Source organism: Aulonocara stuartgranti (assembly GCF_965226115.1).
Source record: "Aulonocara stuartgranti genome assembly, chromosome: 1".
NCBI lineage: Eukaryota > Metazoa > Chordata > Actinopteri > Cichliformes > Cichlidae > Aulonocara > Aulonocara stuartgranti.
The window spans coordinates 39,947,320-39,960,098 of NC_138939.1; the positions used below are offsets into that span (position 1 = coordinate 39,947,320).

Sequence of the window (12,779 nt, forward strand, 5' to 3'; positions counted from 1 at the left end):
CGTGGCACATCCAACATACTGTTTTACTTTAGTCCATGACGCGCTTACCTTCAGGGTCATACGTCACATGAAGACCAAAATAGTTCCAAACGCCAGATCTGAATGAGGGTGGGGGAGGTTCAATTTGCCATGTTGCAACGAGCTTAGCTCCTGTCTCGCTAGCTTGCCCTGCGCTCAGTGAATCTGCGTTCGACTACTCCGCCTAGGCTGCACTGTGAGCGCAGATCCACTGAGCGCTCAACACAGACAGCATCGTCAGAAGGAAAGTTGATAAAATAAATTAAAAATTTTGTATTGTTCGATATATATGCGTACCGAACCGAAAGCACTGTATCGAACGGTTCAATATCGATACGAGTATCGTTGCACCCCTAATTACAGATTCAACTTTAATTCATCTATGATGATGGCAAAGTGGCACAAACTGATTAAAATTCTTCTTCGTTCCTCCTGTCATTATATTATGGTCAGCACTTAACTCAGGGTGAACATACTCAGAGCTGATTGAACTTACTCTGATTAGCTGTTTTTTACATTTAACCTTTTGCATTGTCTATATCAGCGGTCCCCAACCGCGCCACGGACCGGATTATGTCCGACAATATTTGCAACGACTGGCCTTTAGGTTGTCGCAGATAAATACAACAAAATAAAACAAGTACCGGTACCAAAAAAAGAAAGAAGATTTATTCATAACACACAGGAAAAGACCCAGGGAAACCGAGTTAACTATGTAAAAAAATAATGATAAAAAATAATAAAAACCCTGAAAACCATACATTTCACACCCGAGCCTCAACTCGTGGCCTGGTACCGGTGCGTGGCCCGGGGGTTGGGGACAGCTGGTCTATATTGTCTGTTTTGGTACCTAATGTTTTGTTTATTTTAACCTGAATGTTCCGCCCTTTGTGACTCTATGAAAAGTGCTTGATAAATTAGCTTTACTTACTACTGTTCTGGAACAGGAAACGCAGAGTTTCCAAATCAAAGTTAATCAGCTCAGAGTTTATTTTTAATTCTGAGTTGGTTGAACATGCTTCCTTTAACAGGGCCCAGGTCATGTGTGTTCGTGTAATTTTGTTAATTTGATCGTTAGAAATAGGTGTTTTAAGTAAGAAGTTTGTCCTATTTCTTTTTGCTAGAGACAGAATTCTTACTGTAGCCCCATCAAGGCAGTCGAATGCTCTTTTCCAACAGTATCAGAGTAGCTGAAAATAATCCAAAAGCCTAGTTTTTGTGCTTTATTGTATATGAGATTGCAGATTTTAAAGTTCTATATGAATAAAGCTGATTTGGCTTGGCTGCAGCGAGGTTTTTCTTTCGGGATGCGGAGCTCAAACACCAGCTGGGTTGGTAAACAGCAATTTGATGTATTGAATTTACTGGTGTCAGTAAACTCCATACAGCAAGGTTAGCTACAGATTTCAGTTATTTACCCCACCTCCTTCAGAGCCAATAGTATGCAGACTCAACATATCTACTTCTCTCAGGGTTCTCAGGTGCTCAGCTGCTCAAACTGCTCTCTGCCAGTGAGGATTGACAACTTTGTTTTGGAATCCATCATGAGGGCTGGTGAGACACACCCACTTATACAGTGGTGCAGACCAACAACAGCAGTGTCGCAGTCCAGTTCCAGAAAGATTCTAGTTTGTGTTTTAATGCAAAGGAACCAAACACTGAATGTTTTATTCTTGTATTGCTATATACATTTGCTGTCAATGAGCTGCTTTTGAAGCCATTTTATCGTTGACATGTGAGCAATCAATGAAAATCATTTGGTAACCATGGTAACGGAACTGTGGAGCAGGTGTAATGGGTTGTTCATGATAACGAGCATTGACCTCCTTTCTCTGACTGACTCAAATAGAGAGTAGAGTAGAGTAGAATAGAATAGAATAGAATAATCCTTTGGTTGTCCCACAACACACAGAACAGAAACATACACAATTTTTACATATTTACATCAAGGACAATGCCTCCTCAAATGTCTCAAACATATGGGATTAGGATGTGAGCATAACCTCTTCAGTCATTTACAGTCATTCAACCTACAATTTGTTTGTTAATCTGCTTCTGTCTATTTATACCATGCAGTGGATTTGATTCTTACAGTAACACCTATACATACATATATTTACCAATCTACAGTGAAGAAAATCATTATTTGACCCCCGCCGAATTTGTACATTTGCCCATGCTCATGAGGTCTGCATACATCTCAAGAGGGGTTTTTGCCTCCACACTCTCACAGTCCTGGCATGCTGCCTAAACAGATGAGACATGATTAGATAATGATTATCGGCTATTGACCATCCACCCGTGGTATCTCCCCCTGAACCCACTGCCACGTCCCTCCTCTGCAGCTGAGCTGCAAACTACACCCTGCGACCCATCGTCTGACATAAACGTTATTTATAGTGTGTCTGTCTGAGTACAGTTTTTGGTTGGACAGAGGGGGAAGAGGGGTCCTCTACCTAGGGCTGTGCGATATGACCAAAACCTCATATCCCGATATAAGACATCTATCGTCCGATAACGATATAAATCACAAAAATGTAACATTTTCTGTCAATTCTGTGAAACTCGGGCAGCTCGACTTGCGTGAAGTGTTTCCAGCTGGGCGTCGTGTAGCTGGAGTCGAGTGTTTTAACCGATGCATGAAACGATACATTTTTAGACAGAAGTTGTAACGGCCGCCGTTTTCTTTGTGAGTATTTATTACACGGCGTGCTGCGGGGAGAAGCCTGTTCTAACGTTTGAGTCCAAGGTTTTTTTTTTAGCACCTGGCGGCTCTTTTTTACTTCTCATCCGTAAATAATCTACTCTTTCACGTGATTCAGTTTATTTTGAAAAGTCTCAACAGGATCTTGAGCTTTATTGTGAAAGGTTTATGTGGAACATAAACAAGCGGACAGGCGATGGTGTTACCGTCATTGTTGCTAACGACAACGCATAAAAACAGGCGCTTGTCCGTCCGTAGTGTGGTTATATTAAATATAAGAGAAAGAGAGAACTTTAAGAAATTAATATAGCCACTACAGTGTCCATCAACTCTATGAAAAAATATAACCATAAACAGTTTATTTTGCGACACCACGAAACAAACGATAGCGTAAAATGAAACGATAGACGTTTTTATATCGTCATCCATATATATCGTTATATCGAACAGCCCTACCTCTACCCTTTGTAAAAAAATAGCCACAAAGCATAATGTTTCTACCTCCATGCTTGACTGCGAGGATGTTCTTTGGGTCATACATTTTGTTTCCTTCAAACATAGCAGGTCAAGCTAATGTCAAAGAGCTCGATTTTGCTTATAGCCCTTTCTCCCAAGGCTTTTCTGCATCATTTGGATGTTCACTGGAAAACCCAAGCGTCAAGATTTTATTTCTTTATTATCAGTTCACAGTACTGGACATACAAGGGAATCCCTGGACTCTTTTTGTCTCAACATAGTATTAAAAGACACTAAAAGGAATATCTTTAAAAAAAATCAAGCATATGTACAATAGTGCAAATATAGTAACATGACACAGTAACATATGTACATGGACATATAATATATGTCCATACATCAAGTCATTCTCTTACGCTTATCCATTTCAAGATCAGGGGGGAGCTGGAGGCTTTTCCAGCTGAGGCAGGGTACTGTACACCTTGTACAGTCAGACAGCTATTCATACCCCTTCACACCAATGGGCAATCTAGACTCACCAATTAACCTAATCACACTATTTGCATGTTTTGGAGTACACAGAGAGAGCCCATATAAACATGGGGAGAATATGCAAACCCAAGGTCCTAGCCAGATGTTGGAATATAATCCAAGACCATCTTGTTGTGATCCAGCAGTGCTAGCCACACCACTGTGCTGCCCTGTACTATACATATAAATAATATACATAATATAAATAAATGATGCTGCTTGTGAGCACAGCTTCTCCTGATCACTTGGTGAATAAAGCTGTTCAACAGTCTAGTGGAACGAGCCTAGAGGCTGTGGTACTTGCTCCCCGAAGGCAGGAGACTGAGGAAGGACTGCGAGGGATGAGCTGCTGATGGCTCTATGGGTGAGGCAGACGGTAAAAATGTCCATATCAAAAGGAAAAGGGTCACCGATGATGTCTTCTGGCAGGAGGTTGTGCAGGCTCCGTACCACACAGTGATAAGCCAGTAAGAACCCTCTCAGTGGTTCCCCAGTAGAATAGTGGGAGGTGGGACTCGTGCGCTTCTCAATTCACATAGGAAGCAGAGGTGAGTTTTTTAAAAAAAATTTTTATTTATTCAAATCAGGCAACAAAGTATATATCTCATTTACATTGACATAGTTTTTTTTAGCAGAGGTGAGTTTAAGCGTTTTTGGTCAGTGGTGTCATCGAACTAGGAGAGGTCCTCAGGATATGCAATCCCAGGAATTTGGTGCTTGAATTAACTGCCTTGATTTAAAGTGATTATTGTTTCTATAACGGTTGACCAGATGGCTCCCCTCATTCCTGTTGTTGGCTTCATCATTGTTTATGGTAAAAACATCCCAGTCCCACTGTCTGCAAAGCTGACAGTGGGATTGGTGCTGTAGGTTGATACACAGTCATGAGCCAGTAGCGTGAAGAACAGTGAGCACACACCCTTGTTGAGACCAGTGCTCAGTGTGATGGTCTTGAAGGTGTTATTGTCTTGGTTTTGAGTCACAATCCAAATGATTGTGTTGAATGCTGAACTGAAACTGAAACACCATCTGCACATGAGAGTTCTTTGTATTCAGGTGGGTGAGGGCAGAATGGAGAGCAGCGGAGATGGTGTTTGATATGTTGTCTGTTCCACCTGTCTTACGTGGTTAATCCTGCAGAGGGTCCTTTTCACAGTATCTGCGGTCAGACACATTACCTATTTACCTGTTAGGGAGTGGTCTTCTGTGCCAGTTTGTTGTATGGTGTTCCAAAGTGCCCAAAGAAGTCAATTAGGGACTCTTCATTTCTTAGTAAGTGAGCAAATTTTAAATTCAGCAGGGGACCAAATCATTATCTGTTGGTACGCTTACTCATGTGTTAATCAGAGATGGGCAGTAACGCGTTACTTGTAACGCATTACTGTAATCTGATTACTTTCTTCAAGTAACGAGTAAAGTAAGGGATTACTATTGTAAAAACGGTAATTAGATTACCGTTACTTTCCCGTAGGAACGCTGCATTACTGCGTTACTAAAACCGTGATTTTTTGCGAGAATGTCTCATGACAGTGACGTAAGCGAGTGCGCCGTTAGTGACAACAGCTGTGTGCAGATCAACAATGGATCACATATCGAGTGCAGAGAGAGTATGAGCGTGCAGCGTTTAAAGCGTGGAAGTACTGACCTTACTTTGAGTTTGATTCCATAAAAAGTGACAAAAACATTAGTGTCCGTTGTGCGTGGGAAGAAAATTTCTTTTTACAGCAAAAAAACCCCTAAACTTCCAACAAGCACCGAGTAGCTACGACGTAATGGGAAACTCACAGAGAAACTCGCGGATTCTTCCACTGACCGCGGCACACCTGCACCAGGGTAAACCTCCGCCTACCCCACTCCTGCTTTACAGGTGAAAATAGAGCAACAGCACCGCTGAGTCTGTGACTTTATTTATGTTCTGCTGTGTTTTACTTGCATCTATTTGAAAGAGTGAGTAGAAACACAAAAAATATTTTATTTTATGTGCTGGAATGTGCAGAAAATAGGTTTAAATGTTAAACTAATTTATTCAACTCAGAGAATGTTGCAGATAATTAAATGTTTGCTTGATGCATAAAGTTAAAAGATTAAAACTAATAAAACAAGTTTTAAAAAGAGACTTTTCCATTTGATTACATTTTGTATGATGGATTATGCAGAAAAAGTAGAAGTGGGCTGAAAGATCTATCGCTTTATCACCTCTTCAGGTTGTAAATCGTGTTTTTAAAAAGTAACTAAGTAACTAAGTAATTAATTACTTTTGAAAATAAGTAATCAGTAAAGTAACGGGATTACATTTTTGGGGAAGTAATCAGTAATTAGTTACTGATTACTTTTTTCAAGTAACTTGACCAACACTGGTGTTTAAGTGTTGTGGTTGAGGTGTCGTATGGCTTGGTGGTAAAAACTGTTTTTGAGTCTTGTAGTCCGAGCAGACAGACTCCTGTAACGTCTGCCAGATGGTAACAAGGAGAACAGCTGATGTGCTGGGTGGCTGTGGTCCTTGATGATGCTGTGTGCTTTACGGAGGCATTGCTGGAGATAAATGTCCTGAATGGCAGGAAGCCTCGTGCCAGTGATGTGCTCTGCTGCCTTTACAACCCTCTGTAGTGATTTACGGCTGCTGGCAGAGCAGCTTCTGTACCAAACTGTAATGTAGCTCGTCAGCAAGCTCTCGATCGCACACCTGTAGAAATTTGAGGTGATGTTGGCGTTCATGCCAAACTTCCGCAGCCTCCTCGGGAAGTAAAGCCGCTGGCGAGCTTTCCTGATAGCAGTGTCTGTGTGAAGGGTCCAGGAGAAGTCCTCGGTGATGTTGACTCCAAGGAACTTGAAGCTGCTGACCCTTTCGACCTTGACACCGTTGATGTGGATGGGCTGGTGTTCTCTGACTGGTCGTTTCCGGTAGTCCACCATCATCTCTCTAGTTTTGCTGATGTTGAGAGTCAGGTTGTTTTCCAGCCACCACTCGTACAGCGCCATCACCTCCTCTCTATAGGCCATCTCATCGTTGCCTGTGATGAGGCCCATGATGGTTGTGTCATCCGCAAACTTGATGATGATGTTGGACTCTTGTTTAGCAACACAGTCGTGTGTGAACAGGGAATATAGGAGGGGGCTAAGCACACAACCCTGTGGCGTTCCTGTGTTTAGGACGAGTGGTGAGGAGGTGTGCTTACCAACTCTCACCACCTGGGGCCTGTTTGTGAGGAAGTTTAGAATCCATCTGCAGATCGGTGTTCCCAGCCCAAGGTCGACGAGCTTCGTGGCACGTTTTGAGGGGATGATGGTGTTAAATGCCGAGCTGTAGTCGATGAAGAGCATCCTTGCATATGTATTCCCTTTCTCCAGGTGAGTGAGGGTGGTGTGCGTTGCCAGGGCGATGGCATCCTCTGTGGCTCTGTTTGTCCGATAGGCAAACTGAAGAGGGTCCAGTGTGTCAGGGAGGGAGGAGCAGATATGACCTTTGACCAGCCGCTTCAGGCACTTCATGATGACGGATGTCAGTGCAACAGGACGGTAGTCATTCAGACAGGAGACCACTGATTTTTTGGGAACATGAATGATGGTGGATGCTTTGAGGGACGTGGGGACCACTGACTGCCTCAGGGAGAGGTTGAAGATGTTGGTGAACACCTCTGCCAGCTGGTTGGCGCATGCTCTGAGAAGCCGGCCTGGGATGCCGTCCGGTCCTGGAGCTTTGTGAGGATTGACCTTTTTAAAGGTCCATCTCACAGCTTCTGTTTTCAGAGTTAAAGTTGCAGCCTCACTGTCCTCCTGAGGGTAGAGGATCTGCTCTCTGTTGTCTGCGTCAAAACGAGCATAGAAGTTGTTGAGCTCGTCTGCGAGAGATCCAGCGGGCTGAACACTGACTGTGTTGACCTTCTTGTAGTCAGTGATGCAGCGCAGTCCATCCCACAGTCGCCTGGTGTCAAAGCTGTGGTAGCTGGACTCCATTTTGTCCCTGTAGTCCTTTCTGGCCTTTTTTATGGACTTTCGGAGGTCGTACCTGGCTGCTTTATATGCATCAGCATCCCCGGAGTTAAAGGCAGAGGTCCGCACTTTTAGCTTGGCACAAACAGCTTTATTTACCCAGGGCTTCTGATTGGATATATGCGGACTGTGGTTTTTGTGATCATCCATGCACTTTCCAATATTATATATCCAAGATTAGTGTTTCGAGTGAATGCTACATAATTATCTCAGGTGAAGTGAGAGTGAAATTTCTATTGTAGTTTCTCCAGCATTTTTTTTAAATTGAAAATAGAATAGAATAGAATTCAACTTTATTGTCATTGCACATGCACAGGTACAGGGCAACGAAATGCAGTTTGCATCCATCCAGAAGTGCTTTAGCCATGATATAGATATATTACAATATATATTAGCAATAATATAGATATGTGAGTATATTACAGAAATGGGTCTATTATGGTATGTTATAATGTACACGGTATGAAGTATGTTATGAATATTCTATAACTATAAGTATGTACAGGCTGTAGTGAGTACAAGCTATGTACAGGATATAAATATGAAATAAAAAAAACTATACAGAAGATGAGATATACAGTTATACAGAGATGTGAACTATGCAGGTTATAAACAGTTGTAGGGTTAAAAATTATCGTATGTACAGAATGATTATTTACACAGAGCTATACAGTAGTGCAGTTAAGATAAGTGAGATATGTGGATAATTTCTACAGAGGCTGTATAAAGTGCTGGTGGTTGTGAGTGGTGGTTCAGTCCATGTTATCATTGCTACCACACTGTGACTAAGAATAGAACACAGTCCTGGTAGTTTCCTGCAAAAGTACACAACATGTTTATCTGTTCAAGACTTTTCTGTTGCTATAGCACACTAAGTGGCTGTTTCAGGCCAGTTTCCACCTTTACAGTGGCAAAAAACGTTTTTATTATTTACTATTTTAGGCCTATTCTGTACTACTGAGTTGGTCTGTTTTGTGTTTTTTTGTTTTTGTTTTTGTTTTGTTTTTTAATTTTGCTCAGTTTATAATAAAGCTCAGTTGCTCAGGTTGTGTTTCATGTAAGACTGACAAAGCTGTGACACCATGAGTGCAGTAGGTTCCTTGCTTCACGGCTGACCCCTCACTGCAATTGTGAATTTGCTGTTGGAAATTAAAACCACAAGTAAATAATCCGTTGTGTGGCTTCACACTTTATAGCTTTAAATAATGTTTAATGATTCATCCAGTCCCTTTTCTTTACAGGCTGCGAGAGTGACTTTTGGGGTCCACACTGCAGTAACCGCTGTCAGTGCCGCAACGGTGCCAAATGTAACCCAATCACAGGAGCGTGTGTCTGCACTGATGGCTACCAGGGCTGGCGCTGTGAGGAGCCCTGTGACCCCAAATTCTATGGCAAAGACTGCCTGCTGGAGTGCCAGTGCCTTAATGGCGCTACCTGCCATCACCAGACTGGCGAGTGCCTCTGTGCACCTGGATACACTGGGGCCTTGTGAGTTGAGTAACATTAAATAGGGCTGCATGTCTTTCAATATGACAAACAGCATTTGACTGTTTTAAATGCGTATGATTTTTTTAAACAGTTACAAATCTGAATATTAGCATACAAAGCAGTATAACATATCCACATTTTCTACACATTTCTATTTCAGTCTAGTCTAAACGTAAAAACAATGCTTTGGTGTCCATACTTTCAAATTTGGGCAGAAAATTATGTAGCAGCATTACAATCTACACTACCAATCAAAAGTGTGGGCACACCTTCCCATTTAATATATTTTCATGACTATTTACATTGTCGATTCTCATTGAAGGCATCAAGACTATGGATGAACACATATGGAATTATGTGGTAAACAAGAAAGTGTGAAATAACTCAAAACATAACTCTTCAAAAAAGCTACCCTTTGCTTTGATTACTGCTTTGCACACTCTTGGCATTCTCTCAATGGATTCTCTCCAGCTGCACCATTGCACACAAAAAGGCACTTCATGGGGTCATTAATATGGTCCAAAAAAATCACTGGACATCCTCTTCCCTCCCTGAAGGACCTGTACAGCACTCACTGTCTCAAAAGGGCATGCAGCATCCTACTGGACTGTACACAGCCAGGACACCGGGTGTTGAAGCTGCTGCCATCTGGCAGGAGATTCATGCTGCTGAGGTCGCAGACAAACAGACTCGAGGACAGATTTTACAACAGGGCAATGCTACGAGCTGACCTGATTGGCTACTTCGTTGGACTTTTTGGGGGAAAAATAATAATGTGCAATAAACATTCACTTACTGTTTTTGCCCGTACCTTTCTTGCACTTTTTTTAAAGCCACTTTAAAGTCCACTGTGTTGTGTTTTGTTGTGTTGACTTGTGCTGATATGGGACAGTTTCCAATTTCACTGAACTATTGTAGTAAGTAAGACTGTGCAATGACAAAAAAAAGAGTCATCTTATCTTATGAGGTCGTCACCTGAAATGGTTTTCCAACAGCCTTGAAGGAGTTCCCAGAAATGCTGAGCTCTTGTTGGCACTTTTGCCTTCACTCTGCGGTCCCTCTCATCCCAAACCATCTCCATTGGGTTTAGGTCAGGTGACTGTGGAGGCCGGGCAGCACTCCATCACTCTCCTTCTTGGTCAAATAGCCCTCACACAGCCCGGAGGTGAAGAATAAATGATGGTCCAACTAAACGCAAACTGGATGCGATGGCATGTTGCTGCAGGATGCTGTGGTACCCATGCTGGTTCAGTTTGCCTCCAGTTTTGAATAAATCCTCAACAGTGTCAGCAGCAAAGCACCCCCACACCATCACACCTCCTCAGTGCTTCATGTTGTGAACCATGGGTGTAGAGATCATCTGGTCACTTTTTTGGCGTCGCACAAAGACACGATCGGTGGAATCAAAGATCTCAAATTTGGACCAGACCAAAGCACAGATTTCCACTGGTCTAAAGTCCATTCCTTGTGTTTCTTGGCCCAAACAAATCTCTTCTGCTTGTTGCTTTTCCTTAGGTCATTGAATAGAAAGTGATATTTTTCAGTGTTTCAATTTCACGCGGTCTCCTCTGAACAGTTGATGTAAAGATGTGTCTGCTAGTGGAACTCTGTGTGCCATTGATCTGTGCTCTAGTCTGAGGTGCTGTTACCTCAGCACCAGAAGTGACTCTTGGTCTTCCTTTCCTGGGGCGGTCCTCATGTGAGCCACTTTTATTGTAGCTCTTGATGGTTTTTGTGACTGTACTTGGAGACACATTCAAAGTTTTTGCAATTTTTCAGACTGACTGTCATTTCGTAATATGAATTCTAACATTTGTCAAATAGAGCTGTCAGCTGTGTACCAACCTGACTTCTGCACAACACAACTGATGGTCCCAACCCCATTAGGAAGGCAAGAAACTCCACAAATGAACCCTGACAAGCCACAGCTGTGAAGTGAAAACCATTTCAGGGGACTGCATCATGAAGCTCATTGAGAGAAGACCAAGGGTTTGCAGCCATAGACCCGATATGTGTCATCCTTACATTAAGACCAGATGAGGCTTCGGCAAACAGTATCTGGTTCATCCAGGTCAGCTGCATCTCAGGTCCTGTGTTATTGGATTGTTTCCTATTTCTGGAGGACATGACTTTCAGTTATTGTTCATCTTTAGGCCTGCCATTTCTTCTTTTATCATTGACTTGTTCAGATTCCTCAGTCTCTTAAGGACACATTGCACACAATGCTGAGATAATTTTTGGCCAGCAGCCCTTTGAGAATCACCTTGTTGGTGATTGTTTGCCTTCTCTCTTTTCTCTGTGTCATTGTAGGGTCTTTACCTTACAGTTTAAAGCACTTTGAGGCAACTGTTCACAATTGAATTGAATTGTCAGATTGTGTTATCTTTGTTATAGACCACTTTAAAATAAAAAAGAAAAGAAAATGAGAGCTTCCTCAAGCCTCGCATCGTACTGTAAATAAATTGTCATGTTCCATGTCATTAAATCGATCTGTATCATATGCTCTCATTTCCCCTTTCCAGCTTTTTTAGGATTTGCCATTAAGCTGTCAGGTATAATGATGATTTGGGAAGTCTATAAACATATCACAGCTTATTCCTGCCACTGAAAAGAAAGAATTAAGCAGACATTATTTTCTCAGATGTTTGTTAGTAAGTTTTGATATAAATATTTTCTTCAGAGTGACAACAGTTGAAATTACTTCTAGTGCTCTTCTATATTCTCTTCTGATAAACTCTTTCATAAGTTACTGAAGTAACCTAAAGTGTAGCTGTATTAACCTTCCACTTGTCTGTGTCGAACCTTTGAGCTTTGTCAGTGATTAAAAGCTTCACCGCTTGACGCGAACACCTCTTCCTGCTTTCTGTCCCTCCAGCTGTGAGGAACCTTGTCCTCCAGGTAAACATGGCCCCCTGTGTGAGCATCACTGTCCCTGTCAGAACGGTGGAACATGTCACCATGTCACTGGGGAGTGTTCCTGTCCTGCTGGCTGGATGGTGAGGACTTCATGACACATGCAAAAGCAGATAAGCATCATACAACTAATCTGCCGAAAAGAATATTTAAGGATTAGCAACAGTTAAGCGCCATGATACTGTATTATAAAATTTACCTTCTTAAAAAACTTTTTTCATGCCACATTTTAAGTGACAAAAATTTATCAATCATCATTTTCTCAACATGTGGCACTGGCTGCTGGGTCACACTCTTCATTTTGTAATAGTTTGGTCAAATGTTTGTTTGTTTGTTTGTTTTTATCTGAATTAACTGCCAGGGAAATGTTACAATAGCAGAAAATTCTGGTATTTTTGTGTCCTAGGCTCTGTTTTACCATTTGGGCCTAAATTATTCTGAACATGGGACCAATGCAGTACATAAATGTTCTGCATTGGTCCTATCTTGAGCTGAAATACTGTGTCTGTGAAAGTTTTCAATGTAAATTAGTTTCATTTATTTGCTGTATTGTAAGATTAACATTTAGCTTCACTAATTCTGCAGCAAGCCTCTCTTCTTGTAACTTGAACTTGAAAACAGGAGTGTTTCCATCTATTTGTGGTACAGTTGCCCACAGCTTTAGTCTGTTCCTGCCCCC

General features: G+C 41.9%; 1 protein-coding gene across 9 annotated transcripts in view; it reads left to right on the forward strand.

The window, feature by feature from the left end:
- LOC309705044 (multiple epidermal growth factor-like domains protein 11) overlaps positions 1–12,779 on the forward strand; it is a 245,181-nt gene that overhangs the window by 150,809 nt on the left and 81,593 nt on the right. For 8 of the 9 annotated variants that reach the window (XM_082530613.1, XM_082530615.1, XM_082530616.1 and 5 more), the window contains 2 exons: positions 8,941–9,187; positions 12,063–12,183. In XM_082530613.1, the coding sequence (XP_082386739.1) occupies positions 8,941–9,187; positions 12,063–12,183 (368 nt within the window). Of the gene's footprint in view, positions 1–8,940; positions 9,188–11,038; positions 11,259–12,062; positions 12,184–12,779 lie in introns of those variants that run through there. The other variant, XM_082530621.1, reaches the window with a different exon arrangement.